General features: G+C 41.8%; 1 protein-coding gene across 1 annotated transcript in view; it reads left to right on the top strand.

Annotated features, from left to right (window-relative positions):
* LOC103737484 (UPF2 regulator of nonsense mediated mRNA decay) overlaps nucleotides 1-13,234 on the top strand; it is a gene marked incomplete in the record, with an annotated part of 29,170 nt that extends 15,936 nt beyond the window's left edge. Inside the window, 3 exon segments of the mRNA XM_008837309.3 lie at nucleotides 3,494-3,635; nucleotides 4,929-5,049; nucleotides 11,978-13,234. Of these exon segments, the coding sequence (XP_008835531.2) occupies nucleotides 3,494-3,635; nucleotides 4,929-5,049; nucleotides 11,978-11,987 (273 nt within the window).
* Between the last annotated feature and the right edge of the window lie 5,966 nt (nucleotides 13,235-19,200).

Below are 19,200 nucleotides of genomic sequence, written 5' to 3' on the forward strand. Positions count from 1 at the left end.
TAAGCCGTTTGTATATTTTGTTTTCCTGCTAGTTAGTTACCAGGCCCTTTGTGCAGAACACAACAGTAGTTAACCAAGCCCTTCTTCTCTTAGGAGCTCTCAGTGTGGTTTTGGGAGGCATATGATAAAGAAATTCATAATACCAATCTGGGGAAATGTGATGGGAAATAAGGTAAGAGGAGAGAAAGATAGGGATAGGGAGAGAGAGTGAAAGAGAGGCTGCTGTTTTAGATACATAGTCAGCGAGACTTGCAGTGCCATCAGTAATGGAAAGTCTGTCACACACACACACCCAACTAGGACAACTTCAAAGAAATGTTGCTGGGCTAGTGAGATGGCTCGTGGTTAAACATGCTAGCTTCCAAGCCTGACAATATGAATTCAATCCCTGGGATCCACATGGTGGTGGGAGAGAACTGACTCCTGCAAGTTGTCCTCTGAACTACACACTGCAAACACACATGTAATATTAAAAATGTTTCAAAAGCTTTCCCCATCCAAGGATAGAGGCTGAAAGATCCCAGGAAGAAGAGGATGGTGAGCAGGGCTAACCTTGAATTCCACTGCTTGACCTTGGTAGTGTGCTACTCCATCCCCCACTCCTCTAGGGCTAGTCATACAGCCAGGGGCCCTGTTGGGCCTCTCTACTGTTCCTGCACAGAGTTCCTTTCTGCAGTCAAGTCCTGCCACCTAGAGTTGGAGAAGACCACCTTCCACACCCCCCAGGCTCCCAAGCCTAGCCCTAGCCCCACCCTGCTTCTTGAGGACAAAGAACAGCTCTACACCACCATCCTTAGTCACCATTGCCAGTGGATGAAAGCCACACTGAAACTTCCCCGCCTACCTCCAGGAGTACTGGAACTCTTTGACTTGCTTCTGAGAGCTCAGAGTGGGGGTTGAATGGAGGGAAGATCCTTGCCCCCTGCACGTACCTGCTGAGACCTGAGCCCCCAACCAGCCCTTTCTACGTAGAGCTTAAAGCTGAGCTGCAGGTCCTTGACCCTGCTTAACAGGGGTAACTGGTACTGGAGTGTGTGCTAAACCTTGGGAATAAGGCAGGTAGGGTTGTTACTTACCTCCCAGAGGCAATAGGAGAATCCCAACCTCTAGCCTTCAGGAGTCTTTATCAGAACTGTCAAGCTGAGGCAGAGTGTGAGGGCTAAGGCCTGACCCTGAAAGAAAAGGTGATCCACCCCACCTTCCCAAGATTTAAGACCTGGTGCCCCAGCCTTCCTTGCTATTAAGAAAAGGAGAGATTACGATAGTTCTCCAGAGGCTGGAGAGATGGCTCATCAGTTAAGAGCACTTGTTGCTCTTGCAGAGGAACTGGGTTTAGTTCCTAGTAACCACATCTGGCAGCCCATGGCTGCCCGTGACTCCATTTCCAGGGGATTTGATGCCCTCTTCTGGTCTCAAAAGTAGGTATTGTATGACATGGGTGCACTTATACATGCAGGCAAAACACATATACATACATTGAAAATCCAAACATTTTTTTTAAACCTGAGTTTGGAAATTCAAAATAAATTAACATTAGTAGTCTAGAATTCTAAATTATATGGGTCAGAATAAGACCATTTTTAGTTTATTAATAACTCCTATGTCTTGGTTATTAAGTAATAAACTTTATTTGGTATTTTGGAAAATGTTCAGTTTTAGGAACATTATTTGAAGAAACATGGTATTTTGTGGTCTGACAAAGAATGTGTATTTTGTTCTGATTTTTACTATTTTATTTGGTTTTTGGGTGTTGACTTTTCTGGTGCAACGGATTTTTTACAAGTGTGAAATGTGTTGCCTTATAGGAATGTTTAATTCTTAACTTCTGTGAAAGCTCTCTTTGTATACCAGATTTGTATTGAGAGAAGACTTGCTGTTGTAGTCATTAGGGGAAAATGCAGCCGTGAAGTGAGTAGTTGCAGAGAAATCAAAGGATAATGTTGTCATTCATTTCTCTATTTAAGTTTTTATGAATTTGAATAATTAAATAAGCTATTTTGATCATTAAAACAAAGTTAACATAATAACTGATATTTAATGATGTAGGTACTGGAGAGATGGCTTACCAGTTAAAAGGGTGTTTGCTACACAATCATGAGGATCAGAGTTCAGAACCCAGCGCCAGTGTAACAAGCCAGGCATCCCACAAATGTTCATAACTCTAGCTCTGAGAGATCTAACACCCTCTTCTGGTCTTTATACACACAAATAAATAAAATCTTTTTAAAATGCAAAACTAAGTACTTGGAAACAAGTCATTGTTTTGCAGTCAATATTAGGAATTATGATTTGTTATAGTTTTTGACTGGGAAAATTAGTACTTCCTGTAAATTGGGGGTTTATTTTATTTTATTTTATTTTATTTTTTGAGACAGGGTCTCCCCATAGCCCCAGCTGGCCTCTAACTGATCTCTAACAGAGATCCCCCTGCCTCTGCATCAGGAGCCATATGATTAAAGGTGTGCACCACCATGCCCGATTGTATGTGGTTTCTTGCCTACCCTTGATCATTTTCTCTTTAGTATGTCTGCCCTTGTGTGTTCAGTGTTCTGGATACTACATTCTAATAGGAACATTGACTGACTGATGTGTATCCGAAAAGAGGATGCCAATAAAGAACATCTGAGATAATAACAAAACCAAATTTTTAATCTGATTCAAATGAGTCAGACCTCATGTAATGTTAAAGTTCACTAAGAATTTCAGGGATGCTTACATTTCACAGGCATGGGTCAAGCAACGAAAGGTCTGGGGTCCTCGGCACAGCTCCCTGAACTCTGCCTTTCCACGGGCCTTTAGGTAATAGTGAGGCCTCCTATGTAAAGCATGCAAATTATCATACAACAGAAAATTTAGATTATGAAACACTTCCATTTTTATGCTTAAATGGCAGCATAGCTTGCGTAAATTTCCCAGGGAGCCATGACCCTTAATTTTGTAAAATTTTGTCTAAGTTTGTCTTTTGTATGCTAAGCTAGGAATATCCTGCTCAAAATCATTCCAAGACAAGAACTCACTCTGCCTATAACAGGGAACGGGGTCTCTAGGTCATTTGTTTAACTGTTCCTCTTTAGAGTCACAGCTATCTTCAGAAAGATGAAGTGTAAGGTGATGAAGATGGACCAGCTTTTCCCCATACAGTTCAGGGCACAGGCGGAAATGAAAAGGATGTGCTTTTTATTTTGCTGTATAATGTCTTTTTGACAGTTAATCCATATTTGACCAATCTGTGAAAAGTTGTCCCCGGTCCTAGACATATACTTTCAAATAGGGTGCATCAAAGAACTTCTGCTATTCATGACATTAGTTGAACTTGGGGGCCTTCCATTTCTCATCTGACTCTGAGAGGCTTTGTCTCTTCTTGAAATGGTATTTGTATCTGTTTGTAGATGCTGTCATAAATCTGACGTAGAGTGAGAGATAGTGTTGTTTTCTAAACTAAGTCTACTTGCTGTCCTACCAAGCTGGTTGTGAGTCCTTTGTTTTTCCTCAGTTTAAGATCCTTAATGTGCCCATGTCGTCTCAACTTGCCGCAAATCATTGGAACCAGCAACAAGCAGAGCAAGAAGAGAGGATGAGAATGAAAAAGCTCACATTAGATATCAATGAACGGCAAGAACAAGAGGATTATCAAGGTAGGAGATCGTTCACAGACCAGGTGTGGTGTCATATGCCTATAATGCCAGCACTCTGGAGGCTGAGGCAAGAGGATCAGCCACCTTGTACTACATAGTGACTTTGTCTCAAAAAAAGAGAACTCAGTTATTTAAAATGTGGGAAATTGGATTGGAGAGATCACTCAGCAGTTAAGAATGCATGCTGCTCCTGCAGAGAACCCAAGTTTGGTTCCTAGCACCTGTGTTAGGTGACTCATAATTACCTGTAACTCTAACTCCAGGGGATCCAACACTGTCTTCTGGCCTCCATGGACACCTGTACGCATGTGATCATACCAATACACAGATACACATGCATACAAATAAAAATCTTTTTTTTTAATGTGAAAAATTGAGTATGATCAAAATAACATTGTATGAAGTTCTCAAATCAGTAAAACCGTTTTTGTTTTTTTTTTTAATGTAGAAAATTAGGACTGGGGGGGGAGCTCAGTAAATAAAGTGCTTACCACTTTATACAAACATAAGGAACTGCATTTGTTTCCCTGGCACCCACATAAAAAGCCAGGTGTGGGGCTGGAGAGATGGCTCAGCAGTTAAGAGCGCTGACTGCTCTTGTAGAGGACCCAGGTTGGATTTTTAGTACCCACTAACAACCATCCCTAACTCTAGTTCCCTAACTTTAGTACCCACTAACAACCATCCCTAACTCTAGTTCCAGGGGGTTTGACACCCTCTTCTGAGGCATTGCACAACATGGGTGTGGTTACATATATGCAGGCAATACAGTCATACACATAAAATAATAAATAAAAATATCTTTTAGAAAAGCCAGGTGTGGCACTTTTAATAATCCCAGTGCTGGAGAGGCAGATTCCTGGGGCTTGCTGGCTGGCCAGCCAACCGAATAGACACGCCCCAGGTCCTTGTGAGAAACCCTGTTGTACAAACAAGGTAGGTAGTGCCTGAGGAGGAACAATACCTGGTTGTCCTGACCTCCCAGTATGCACACATACACATATGAACATTACACACCTGCCGTACATATATACCCCCCAACCCACACACATTAAAAAGTGGAAAATTTTTGAGTGTGTTTAATGCAGTCATCAAAGTTGTCACTGCTCTTTACCTTTTCATGGTCTCTCAGCACTTCATAGTCATTTTAGCCTGTATAATGTTCTTTTTAAAGTCAGCTACCTGTAAAGACTAAAAACACGTTCTCCCGAATGTTTTATTTGTCTTACAGGTTTCTAGAAGGCATGCTTTTAGAAGAGCTAACAGCATTTTCTTATTTGCTCCTAATCACAGAAATGTTGCAGTCTCTTGCACAGCGCCCAGCTCCAGCAAACACCAATCGTGAGCGGCGGCCTCGGTACCAACATCCAAAGGGAGCACCTAATGCAGATCTAATCTTTAAGACTGGTGGGAGGTAAGACAGTATGCACTGGCTTTTCCCTAATGATGTTTTTGTTTCAGTAATGCCTGTATGAGCAGATTAGAGAATTTTGGGTTATACTCACCGATAAAAGCTTAATTTTATTGAAGCCCATTTTATTGCTATTAAATGTACAAACTAGCTTAAAAGACAATGAAAAGGTGCCAAGAGTTGTGGTGCACCGCCTCTAATCCTAGCACTCTGGAGGCAGAGGCAGGAGAATATCTGATGGAGGCCAGCCTGGTCTACATAGTGAGCTCCAGGCCAGCGGGGGCTACAGGAAGACCCTGTCTCAAAAACAAAACAAAAAGGCGGTGAAAAATATTAATTTTCTGCCTTTTCCTTTTCTCTTAATATTTAAAAAAATTTATTATTTTAGTCTTATGTGTATGTATATAAGTGTACCTGTGTCATGCAGTGTACCTGTGACTCACAAGAGTCAGAAGAGTGCTTTGGATCCCCTGGAACTGGAATTATGGACAGTTGTTAGCCACCATGTGGGTGCTGGGAATCAAACCCTGGTCCTCTGCAAGAAGAGCCTAGTGCTCTTAACTGCTGAGCTATCTCTCTGGCTCCTGTTATTATTATTTCTATTATTATTATTATTATTATTATTATTACTACTATGGCTCTTGTTATTATTTCTATTATTATTATGATGATGATGATGTATATGAGTGTATTGTCTGCGTGTTTAAGTGCACTCATGTCATGCAATGACCATGGAGGTCAGAAGAGGGTGTGAGATCCCCTGGAACTGGAGATTAGGATGGTGTTAGCCACCATGTGGGTGCTGGGAACTGAACAGGGTCCTCTGCAGGAGCAGCCAGTATTCTTAACAGCTGAGCCAACTCTCCAGCCACAAACAACAAATTGTTTCTGTTTGTTTGGGTTTTTTTTTTGTTTTGTTTTGTTTTTTGAAACAGGGTCTTACTTTGTAGCCCTAGTTGGCCTGGAACTTGCTCTGTAGACCAGGCCAGCCTGGAACTCACAGAGATCTGTCTGTCTCTGCCTCCCAAGTGCTGGGATTAAAGGCCTGCACCACCACACCTGGCCTCATTTTCTTAAGCTTAAAGTATATGTTGTGCTGTTCTTTGTTATATCTGTCCTTGTATTATCAGAGACCAATTTATTAGGATATTTTTATCTTGATAGTTTTCATCAACTTCACATTTCCATTTTTGCAGGCTAATGTCTATAAGCGCATGCTGCTTTTATTAAAACCCAAGCTTTTCTCAACTCAGATATAAAAGTAATGTCTGTTTATAAAGCTGCCTTTGCCTGGCTCCCTAGGAGACTCTTAACTGCTTCTTGGGTGTTGTCTTAGTCATTTTCCCAATGTGCACCCGCTTTTTTTCCTGATTTACTCTTCCCTCTTCCCATGACTTGGCTGGCTTCTGGTTTTTTTCTTCTCTCCCTAACCCCTCCGACTTCTGACACTCCATGAGTACATACTGCTGGTGTTGTAATGTTTGGGGGGCTTATCCTTTTCTTACACTTCTCTGTGGAGGAGGTTCATCCCTCCTCTGACCCAGTTGCCATCCCGAACGCCTTCCCAAACCTTGCACTTGAGTTTCTGACTACCCAGCCGTGGGTCTCTGAGACAAACCTCATTATGTGCCCTGTCCAAAACCCCTTTCTCCCACTGTGTGCCTACTTCATTGTCCACACACTAAAAAGGAGGCTTTAAAAGATTCAGTTTTTACTCATTCTTTTCCTTCAGCTAGGCAATGAACTAAATTCTCTGCATTCAGTAACTAAATAGCACTCATATTTGCCCATTTTCTCCACCGCAGTAGTAAGATTTAGATCAAGCTACCATCACTTGTCATTTGTATTACTGCTGCAGTTCTTTCCTGGCCTGTTGACTAAGCTCAAATGTGGATTACTTCTGCAGCTCCTCGTCAACTTTTTAGCCCATCCCAACCCTTCCAAGTCATTCTTTTCACCACAGCCAGTGTTCTGAGATGCAGTCCCCCATCTGACTTTGTGAGCTCCTCTGCTTAAAGCCCTTAAAGGCCCCTCATGCTGTGCCTGTAGAATAAAGTTTGAATCAGTCAACGTGGTTAACATTGCTTGCCCTTCCTTCTTTATTCCCAACCAGACTGGCCTCTTAACAGTTCTTCTCTGCCTTTCTCTGAAGCAGTATCTTGCTTTTCTCCTGTTCAGGAACAGTTAACTCCTATTCCTCCTTCAGGGCCCCTCTTGACCTTCTCAGGTCTGGTGTAAGACAGTAAAGATATGCAACCACGACTCAGTATAGTCTATAGAACATTTCCTACTTAATTACCTGTTAGCTTGTCTCCATGCCCCAGGAGATTCAAGACTGTTGGGACAAGAATTGTGTCTTTCCTTGTATCTCTTATGTGGCTCTTACTGCCTAGCATCTAATAGAAGCTCAACAAATAGCTATTGAATGGACAGAGGGACTTTTTACAGTCTATGTTTTGTCATTTAATACATTTCATTCCCCAGTTCTCCTCCCAAGCTCATCCCTCTTGTCATTTCTTTGTGGGAGTACTAACTCCTGCTTATTTTATCTAAAATTAAAACTTCAGAAATGGCTGGGAGAGATGGCTCAGCCGTTAAGAACACTGGCTGTTCTTGCAGAAGACCTGGGTTCAAATCCCAGCACCCACATGGCAGCTAACAACTGTCTGGAACTCCAGTTCCAGGGGCTGCGACAGCCTCTTCTGTCCTCCGTGGGCAATACACGCATACACATAAAATAAAAATAAATATATATTTTTTTTTTTTTAAAAAACAAACTTCAGAAAAAAATCCTAACTTACCCATGATCTTTAAGAATGGCATCCGGGAGCTGGATAGATGGCTCAGCAGTTAAGAACACTGGCTGTTCTTGTAGAAGACCCTGGTTCAAATCCCAGCACCCACATGGCAGCTAATGACTGTCCATAGCTCCAGTCCCAAGGGATCCAACAGCCTCGTCTGACCTCTGTGGGCATTGCATGACACGGGTGCACTTATATGCAATACATGCATATACATAAAATAAAAATAATAAATAAACTTTTTCTTTTTAAGTTAAAAAAAAAAAAAAACTTCGAAAAAAAATCCTAACTTCCCCATGATTTTTAAAAATGGCATCTGGGGGCTGGATAGATGGCTCAGCAGTTAAGAACACTGCTTGTTCTTGCAGAAGACCCAGGTTCAAATCCCAGCATCCACATGGCAGCTAATGACTGTCCATAGCTCCAGTCCCAAGGGATCCAACAGCCTCGTCTGACCTCTGTGGGCATTGCATGACACGGGTGCACTTATATGCAATACATGCATATACATAAAATAAAAATAATAAATAAACTTTTTCTTTTTAAGTTAAAAAAAAAAAGGCCTCTGAAGCCAGATGTGGTGGTGCACGCCTTTAGTCCCAGCACTTGGGAGGCAGAGGCAGGCACATCTCTGTGAGTGTCAGGCTAGCCTGTTCTATATAGCTAGTTCCAGCCCAGCTGGAGCTACTGGGAGACCCTGTCTCAAAAAAAGAATGGCCTCTGAACCAGGCATGCACACATCTGTTCCAGCACTGGGGAGGCAGAGGCAGGCGGATCTCTGGGAGTTCAAGGCCAGCTAGAGTTACATAGTTAGAACTTGTCTCAAAATATATTTTTAAGGGGGCTGGAGAGATGAGTCAGCGGTTAAGGCACTGACTGCTCTTGCAGAGGACGTGGGTTCGATTCCCAGCTCCTTAACTCCAGTTCCAGGGGAATCCAAAGCCCTCTTCGGACCTCCACATCATTGCACGACATGGATACACTCATATACATGCAGGCAATACACTCATACACATAAAATAAAAATAAGTAAAATTTAAAAATATATGTATTTTTAAAAAGTGCTGGCTGTGGTGGTACGTGCCTTTAATTCCAGCATTTGGGAGGCAGAGGCAGGTGGATCTCTGAGCTCAAGGCCAGCCTTGGGGGTTACAGGGAGATCCTGTCTCAAAAAGACATATATATATATATTTTATTTAATGAATGAACAAAACAAAAGAATAGCCATCTGTAAAGTGTAATGAATGCTTTTAAATGAGAATCTGGGAAGATGGCTCAGCAGTAAGAGTTCATACTGCTCTTGCAGAGCGCCTAAGTTTGGTTCCCAGCACCCACATTGGACAACTACCTGTGACTCCAGCTCCAGGGCCACCCGATGCCACTGGCCTTTGCAGGTACCTGCACTCAGGAACACATACATACAGACAGACACCCACCCACACACAAAATTTTTAAAATACATAAATCTTAAAATGCAGGTATGAATAAATATTTTAAAAGGGCAAGAAAAATATGCAAAAAAAGTTTTTGAGCCTTGTGGAATACCAAATATTCTTTGTAGTTTTTAAATCTAAGTGAAGAGATGTCGTTATTTGAAAGGACAAACTGATAGAATGAATCTTCTGGTGGTTTGGCTCCTATTTATTTTCTTTTGCTTTTTACCTTGGAACACGCTTAGCATTGGTAGAAGTTTGTGGCATCATTGAGTATCTTAAAAGCATGCTGCAGTAAAGGGGCTCCCTGTATAAGGAGGGAGCCTTGTGGGAACCTGTCATTTAAACATCTGAGAATTTTAAGTCAGTTATTAATATTGGTAACATATGTCAGTTAAAGGGGAACTTTACTTGTAAATGGATGACCAAAGTAGTTGGAACTCTTTTGCCTGTGAATTTTGATAGGCCCCCCCAGGCATTAATTACTTTTTTTTTTTGTCTTTTTGAGACAGGGTCTCCCTGTGGCCCCAGCTTGCCTAGGACTTGTTATGTAGACCAGGCTGGCCTTGAACTCAGAGATCCACCTGCCTCTGCCTCCAGAGTGCTGGGATTAAAGGCATACGCCACCATATCTGGCTTCAAGAGATTCTTTTTAAGAATGTAAGTTAAAACTTCAGCCCTTTAGAAAATTACATTTACTTTGAATGAGGGAAGATGCTTTAAATTATTTTCTAGATTTTCTGTAGTACAGAAAAGTTGCTTTTTATTCAGTTAGTGTTGGAAAACTGATACTGTAGCATCTTTGGCAAGTGTTAGTACTAATAACAGTCTAGAAGAGATGATTCATGTGGATTCTTCCAGTGCTCTTCAGACTTTGCAGATGCATGTTGATCATCTGGACTGACTGAAATGCTCGATGTAAATCATTTGTCACAGACTGTTAGGTGAAAGCAAAGCTGCTGACAAGCAGGCCACATTAGAGAAGGGTTTGTGCTGCAGATAACTTCCAGACCTCCTTCAAGTAGACTGCGTTTGGTTTGGTTTTTTTTTTTTTTTTTTTGGTGTATGTGGAAAGGGGCACACATGCGAAGGTCAGAGGATAACTTGTGGGAGAGATTCTCTTCCACCATGTGGGACCTGGGGATCAAACTCAGGTCATCAGGTTGTGGTAGCAAGCAACTTTGCCCTCTTGTTTGTGTTTTGAGACACAGTGTATTGCTGTGTTGCCCATGTTAACTTAAATAATCCCTAGTTTAAGTGGTCCTCCCATCTCATCTTTCTAAGTAGCTAGGATAGCATTACTACATCTGGTTGTAACTTTCGTTACCTATTTTCTTTTTTTTTATTTCCAATGCTCAGTAATTAATTCAGCTGGGCAAGTGGTCTACCACTGAGCTATACCCCAGCCCATGGTTTTGAGATAGGGTCTCCCTATGTGTAGTTCAAGTTGATGCTGAACTCTCAGTGCTCCTGCCTCTGCCTCCAGTGTGCTAGAATTACAGGTTGTACCACACCTTGCCTAGAAATTTCTTTATTTCATATTTTAAGATTAAATGATAACTTTATTATAAAATACTATACTTCATAGAGTAACATTTAACCCAAAGTGTACATTATAAAACTGTTTTCAGCTCTTAGAATTATTCAGGGTGGTTCTTTGCCTATAAGCCAGTCAAGTGACATTCTACTAAAAGTATATCTTACCAAAGATTTTAAACATTTTCTCCTCTCACCTTTTGCACTTATGTATTATTTTAGACAGTTACTTTATATCGACTTCAGAGGAAACTTTTGTATCATTTCATCCTTCAGGGAATGGTTGTGTCATTTTTCCCATTCAGTTCAGTTCTAGACGAGGTGTGGGTAAACACAGCTGAGGATATACTTCTCTATATATGTGTTTTACTCCTTGAAAGTTTTTTGCTAATCTAACTTGCTCTGTGTAAAACAAACAGCAAGAGTTCATTCAGACTGCCATAGGAAAGTGCTGCACATTGAGTGGCTTACGTAACAGAAGTTTGTTGTCTCCATTCTGAAGGCAAGAAATCTGAGGTCAAGGAATCAGCTGAGCTGTGAGGAAGAATCTGTCCCAGGCTTCCCAGCTCCCGGAAGATGGCTGGCAATCCTCGAGTGATATGCGTCACCTTAGTCTTTGTCTTGATCTTCACATAGCGCTCTTCCTGTGTGCATCTCAGTGTCCATGCTTCTTTTTACAAGGACATAGTCATGTCAGCAGCCCATCCTAATCCAGTATGGCCACAACTTAACTAATTACATCTGCCAACAACTCTGTTTCAAAATAAGTTTATATTCTGCAGGTTAGACTTCACCATATGCTGCATTTGGGTGATGCACAGTTCAACCATTGCACAAACTATGATTTCTTAGTGTCCTAGAAATTGGGTGTAGCGGGCCAGTATGGTGGCACATGCCTGTAATCCTAGGACTAGGGAACAGACAGGAAGATGAAGAGTTCAAGGGCATCCTGGGCTGCATGAGACCATGTCAGAAATGAGAAAGAGAGGCTGCAGAAAAGGTAGAGGAACCTTCCTTATATTAAGAGCATACATGATCTTCAAAAGCACTAACTTGGAGAAGTCAGTGCATGATGACTGCTAGTGTTTGAGGGACACTTTCTTGCCCCAGTTTTGCGCTGCAGCAGTAAAGTTTCTAACGTCACCCTGTTTGTACCTTTAGGAGACGTTGATCCAGCAGCACGTGTCATTTCATTAGGTCCTGTATCTGATGTTGTGGATAGTGGAGTCCTCCAGCAATTGAATGAGAGCAGTGGACACATCTCAGCATGTCGGTCTAGAGAGTTGCGAATCTAAACCTGGGACAGGCTGGGGCCATGAGGCAGAAACACCGGCCTCTGCCAACACCGGAACAAGCCGACGCTTCCAGACAAGGCAGAAAGGCCTTTTGTAATGGAAATCACGTGAGGGTTAATCTTCTCTTGAGAATGGCAGTCAAGAAAAGAGATGGTTCACTTGACTACTGAGCAGTTACACCAGGAAGAGCGTCACTGAGATGACTGAGCCAGAGAAGAAATGGTTGAGATGGGAATGGTATGGGGGAAATAACTTGCGTTTTAAACTTGATTTAAGTTACAGTGTCTCTGAATCGAACATCCCATGTTGGAAGAAGATACATTTGGGGGCTCCAGGACTACAGTAGAAAAGTATAGAGCAAGCAGCAAAATCTAGTAAAAACTTACATGCAGGACAACAAAAAGATGAAAGATATCCAAATACCAGATATTCCACCAGGAAGGGTTTTGTTTAGGAATTTGTTTCACGAGGAACAAGGGAAGAGGGAGAAAAGTCCATTTTATCCATCAGAGTCAGTGGTGTGAAAGAAAAATGTGAAGACTATTAGTATACAATGAGCATTAATTCAGATGGTTTAGAAAAGTCTGTTACCAGCCTAAGAACGGGGATATAGTTGAGCCCATTGTAAGTATCATTGAAAATAAAACGTGCCCATCAGCATGTCACAGAAAATGGAGGAAGGACAACAAGAAGTGGATCAGAATATTTTGTTGACCTTCATGGGTTTACAGCCTCTGTCTCTAAACAAAATATGGAAACAAGTAGGGCTTTTACTTTGCTTTTGTTTTCGTTCTATTTTGTTTTCTTTCCCCCCACTAAATAGAAATGAAGGTTCTTAGTCTGTTTCTGACAGTCTGTTCATTTATTAGGATAGGGGTCTTTCGTTTGCTTTCCAATAGGTATAGTAATTTAGTTAAAGAACATGCCTGTATGCTACAACTTGATTACATCTTTTTTTCTATTTTGCATTTTTCTTTTACCATGTTTCAGTTTCTGCATGTAGATTTAAATAAGAAACAAAACTTGTAAAGTTGTAACACTTCACATGGAAATACCGCCCAGTCTTCACCAGCTTCAGAAATCTGACCTTTGCCAATGCTGCAATAAAGTGTTGTAATTTGGATTTGGTGTGGTTCATTTTATTTGGTTTGGTATTTGGAAACCTGTCAATGGGTCACTTAGTATCACCCAGTGTCATCTTGTGCATCATATTCTTGGGGCTGGAGAGATGGCTTAGCAGTTAAGAGCACTGGCTGCTCTTGCAGTGACCTGAGTTTGATTCCCAGCACCCACATGGTGACTGATAACCATCCACAACTCCAGGTCCAGGGAATCCGATGCTCTCTTCTGACCTCCATGGGCACTGCATGACACCGGTGCACTTACATGCATACAGGCAATACACTCATACACATAAAAATAAAATATTGGGGCTAGAGAGATGGCTCAGCGGTTAAGAACACTGACTGTTCTTGCAGAAGACCCAGATTGGATTCCCAGTACCCACATGGATGGCAGCTAACAACTGTCTGTAACTCCAGTTCCAGGGGATCTGACAGCCTCTTCTGTCCTCCTCGGGCACTGCACGGCACCATGCAGGCATAACACTCATATACATAAAATAAATGAAATATTTAAAAATAATAAAATATAAAAATATATTCTTAAGTAGGTATGGTGGCACACATCTGCAATCCCAGCACCCAGGTGACTGAGTCAGGAGGATCACAAGTTGGTGGGCTAGCTTGAGCTGTGTAGTAAGACACTGTTTGAAAACACCAAGCGATAGGCACTTGCCTAGCACGCCCTAGGCACTGTGTTGTATCTCTAGCACAGCAACAACCACAAAAAGACACAAGGCACAAAGGGGAACCCCCCCTCAGTTTTCCTAACTTTGTCAGTGTTTGAGCCCTACCTCCAAAGATCAGCAGATGTTCACAAATCCAGCTGTCAGGTATGTTCCTTCCTTGGATTCTGTAATCAGTTCCATCTTTGAGAACTAGCTTAGAAGAACTTGTCTCATGGCAAGTCCCTGTGATTTCCTAGCAGAGCTTCGTAGGACCTCATGTACTGTGCCTTCACATAACAGCCGTTGCAGCTAGGCAGAGGACAGGTCATGGCGTGAAGGACAAAGAAGGACGAGATGAGAAAACTGCAGGAGGAAAAAAAAAAAACATTAAAGAGAAAGTAGCTCTTGGAACCAAAACCCCAGTAAAGGGAATAAGTTGCAGCTCTAGTGGAAAGGCCCTTTCTACCATGCAGAAAGCCCTGGGTCTGAACCCCAACACTACAACAAAAACTAATAATACCCCCACAAAAAAAAATTCCCAGTATTTCCCTAGAGCAGATAGATTGGTATGGAGAAAATGTTTGCAGATGATGAATCTTCCAAAGAGCTGCATTGTCCTAGCAATCTCATCATAGTGGGTCAGTAATTGTTAGGATTGTTAAGATTAGCAGCAATGATTTCCCTACAGGAATGAAATAGTCCCAGAAGACTGAGACTACCAGTAAAGAGAAACCCCAGATTGCCTAACAGCTCTAACCATATATAAAATTTTCATAATGAAAAACAGGATAGTATAAAGGCAGAAACTAAATGTATCCAAAGACTCCTAAATGATTTTGTTTGTTGAGATAGTTTCCCTGTAGCACCAGCTGGCCTGGAACTTTGCTCTGCTGACCAGGCTGGCCTCAATCTTGAGAGATCTGCCTCTGCCTTCAGAATGCTGGTATTAGTGTGTGCTCCTTCTAAATATTTTAGTGTTTAGGGGCTGGGAAGATGGCTCAGTGGTTAAGAGCTCTGGCTGCTCTTGAAGAGGAATGGGGTTCAATTACCAGTACCCACATGGCAGCTAAGAACTGTCCTTAACTCCAGTTCAGGGGAATCCAACACCCTCTTCTGACCTCCATGGCATTGCACAACACGGATACACTCACATGTAGGTAATACACTTGTACACATAAAATAAGTGTTTAATACATTCAGGGGTAAATTTTTAGCTATCTGGAAGCTAATGTTTCATTTACTTGCAAATGAAAGATGCTCAATTTGAATTGCTTAAATGCAGAGATGATTAGTATAAGAATCCTAAGTATGAAACAATGCATAGGAGCCATTGGGCTTTAGATAACTAAAGGTCAGCAGAAATAGTCTCTCTGTTACCTCAACAACTGTTACCATAGCAAAACATCACAAACTGGGCAGTTTAAACAAACGTATTTCTCCAGTTCTGGAGGCTGGATGTCTAAGATCAGAGTGTGAGCAGGGTTAGTTTCTCCTTTGTTTGCAGAGACCGCTTCACTATGTCCTCACGTGGCCATTGTGTGCAGCCTCTCTCTTAGGTCTTTTATTTTATTTTTTGAGTCCTGTATCCCAGACTGGCCGGCAACTTGTGTGTAGCTGAGGATGACCTTGAACTTCTGCTTATCCTGCCTTTGCCTCCTGGGTTTTAGGATGAAAGGCCTACATCATCATTCTCATGCAGTGCTGGAGATCATGCTAGGCTCTCATGCATCCTGGCCATGCATTCTACCAACTAAACTGTATCCTCATTCCTCTCCAACTTTAAAAATTAATTTTTATTTGTGTGTGTATATACACACATCACAGCACATGTGTAGGTCAGAGGATAACTTGTGGGAGTTGGTTCTCTCCTTCCACTTCGTGTGTCCTGGGTATTGAACTTGGGTTGTCAGACTTGAGGTGTCTTTACCCACTGAGCCATCTCACTGGCCCTCTTCCACTTCTTGTAAGGACACTTATCTGAGTTACTGGAGGTTAGAACTGCCAGAATTTGGAGATCAGAAGATAATAGGGGTCACAGTTTGGGTCCATAATACAGTGTACCACACCTGAGGTCTTTTGTTTTGAGACAAGATCTGCCAGTGTAGCCCAGACTGGCCTTGAGCTCATGGTATGTGCCACCACATCTGAGTTTTATATTGCCTAAGTGCAGGGATTAACTCAGTGGACTCTAATCAAGTGTAAATAGCCAAGGAACTTCTGGTCTAGCTTGGTTAAGACATCTGTCTCTGATCCCAGGAGCCATGCAAACTCCTCAGCTAATTCAGAAATGCAGATAGGAAGTTTCTTATACAGCTGTAAGATTCTTTTCTAAACTTTGCTTTTATAGAACTCTCAAGTCCAAATAAACTTTGGCTTTATATGACTGGCACCGACACTGAGGCTCTCAGACCAGTGCTTTTCTCCAGATCTCAGACAAAAGTAATATATGGGTAAAATCAATTCCAAATAACTTTTTATCAAATTCTACTGTGTTTTTGTCTTATGTTTCATATATGATACTACAAATTATCAGGTTGTATAGTCAGTCTCATGTTAAGATTCATGGATTTAGGGGCAGGAGAGAGAACTTAGGAGCACTGGCTGCACTTACAGGGGACTCGGGTTTGATTCCCAGCACCCACATGGTGGGAAACAACTGTCCATAACTAGTTCCAGGGGATCCAATGCCCTCTTCTGAACATGGGCATTGCATGACACAACACTCATACACATAAAAGTAATCAAAACACTCATACACATAAAAGTAATAAAATATTTTGTTTAAAGATTCGTGGATTTAAACATTTATGTAAGTACTTGAAAAGCGTAGGAAAACTAAAGATTGGTTTGACAGATGCATACCTGGCACTGTTCTAAGCATGGGGTTACAAATACGGGGTCTAGGGGGCATTCCTTCCTTCCGGAAACTAACTTTCGAACAGGGAAACAGAAAAGAAATGTAAGCAAGTCAGTGAAATTAAGTCATGTTGTTTACAAAATGTTGACAGCAATGTCGGTTGCTACTGTCACTACTACATTTGCAAATATGGTTTTCTTAGGGAGTATCTAGCCTGCCCTTTACCACCTTGCTCGTGCTATTTGTCTTTAAAGATCAAGTTCAAAGCTGGGTAAGGTGACACATGCCTGTATGCCCAGCTCTTGGGAGGCTAAGGAGAAAGATCAAGAGTTCCAGGCCAGCCTGGGATATGTATCGAGACCCTCAACTGAGTAATTTAGTTCAAGCATTGCCTTTTCTAGAAAACCTTTCCATTATCCCTCTTCCCAGTTTGATTTCAGGGACCCTCTTGTGCTTTGTTAGAGGTTCCTCTCCCTGCCTGCCCACCCCTTGGAGAAGACGGTACAGCTCATGTGCTGCTTGTGAAATGCTCTGCAAATGTTCTGTGTCTTGGACTACGGCTTTTGAGATCTGCTCAGTCCCAAGCAGTGGGTGTGTAATGTCTAATCACCTGCCCTGCCTGGTTTGGAAAGGTTCTAATGCCTGCCGTCAGCTCCCCCATCTAATTTGGCTGGACTAGTTGACCTCAGAAATTTGGACAACAGAAGCAGGTGCACAGATCTGTTTCCCTAGTTCATACTGACTCTGGAGGTGGCATGCCCTTGGGGACTTAGAGCCTGAAGGGATCAGTGCTGTCAGGAAGTATCTTACCTCGATGGACTTGTGAGCAGGGAATGGCTATCTGGTGCCATGAATGTGGCTTTGTGATCTACCAGGTGAACAGACAGGCCTCATGGACACTTGCTGTCAGGGACTGCTCTGGTATGTCCCAGAGGGAAAACCAGAGGCAAGAAGTACCTGAGATACCTCTGCATTTAGGGAGCAAAGGAAGGCCCAGGCTGGGTGAGGGTACTTATTCGTTGGTTATACAACAAATGCCCACTCCAGCACTTCCTATCTTCACAACTGGCAGGGGTCATTGGGCTCAAACTTTGTTTTCTCATCTATAAAGTAGGGGTAATAGGACTATGTGGGAAATGAATGGGACAGTGGACATGAGACTCAGCACAGAACTCAGAATCCACTGTAATACTATCTGCATCTGTGTGCCAGATGCAGTGTTGCATGCCAAGTGAACCAAACCACCTGCGTCCTGGAAAATCTCATAAGCCCTTGAAGTGTACAGAGTCAACATCAACTTCAGACCTGGCAGCCAAAGTTATATACTAGTTCCAAACAACTATTCTTTCCTGCCCATAGGAAGGTGTATGAGCAGTGGTGGGAGTGTGTGGTGGTTTGAATGAAAATGTCCCCCATAGGCTCCAAGTATTTGGACATTTTGTCCCCAGTTGGTGGAGCTGGTTTGGGAGGTCTTAGAAGGTATAGCTATGCTGGAGGAAGCACGTCACTGAGGGCGGGTTTAGAGAGTTCTTGCCAGATCTCAAATTGCCCTCTTGCTTCCTGTGCCTGCTTGAAGATGTGAGAGCTTAGCTTCCGTTCCTCCTCCAGCCACCTTTGCCGCCATGCCTCCCACCATGATGGACTCTTGCCCCTTTGGAACCCATAAGCTCAAATAAACTTCCTTCTGTAAGTTGCTTTGGTCAGTGTTTCTATCATAGCAACAGAAAAGTGAGTAATGTAGAGTGCTACCCTCTAGGGGTGGCGTGGGCTGGGTCAAGTTCTGGTTCCTTTGCCAGGAAATAATGTCCTTAATTACCCACTGAAATTCAAGCATAAACCTTTTTATTTTTCAGATTTATATATATTTTAATTATTTATTTAATAACCACATTCTTAGAAGAAGCATTTCATTACAACAGCATTGACATATTCAATAACAATTCCCAGAGCTAAGATACATCTCTTTCAAAATTGGCTGTAAATTTTTAGGTTTACGGTAAAATTAATACAGTTATACAATACTGTACTCAGTATAAACCCCATAAGACATAAAATTAAATGAAGTTTTAACCTTTAAAAAGATCTCCATTTCATTATTAAAATATACTGTTGTTTCATATGGAAAAACTTATTTTTAATACAACTAACAGATGTTTGCACATGTGTCTCTAATCTCTATATGTCTGATTATTACTAGTCACACTATTTTCTGAGCTCCTTGGCTTCTAAGCATGGATATAAAGTCATCAGGTAGATTTCAATGATAATATTTTTCACATCTACTAATTAACATGAAGCAAATTTTTATGCTTCTTCCTCAACTATAACTCATTTTTTAATATACCTTTGTAGTCAGCCTTCCACATACCCTAATCCTATCTCTTCCTGACTCTATGTCATTTTCCCAAATGTGTTTAAAATGAACCCTATAGTATGTAGGGTT

Source organism: Nannospalax galili, unplaced genomic scaffold (assembly GCF_000622305.1).
Source record: "Nannospalax galili isolate Female #2095 unplaced genomic scaffold, S.galili_v1.0 scaffold678, whole genome shotgun sequence".
Lineage (NCBI taxonomy): Eukaryota > Metazoa > Chordata > Mammalia > Rodentia > Spalacidae > Nannospalax > Nannospalax galili.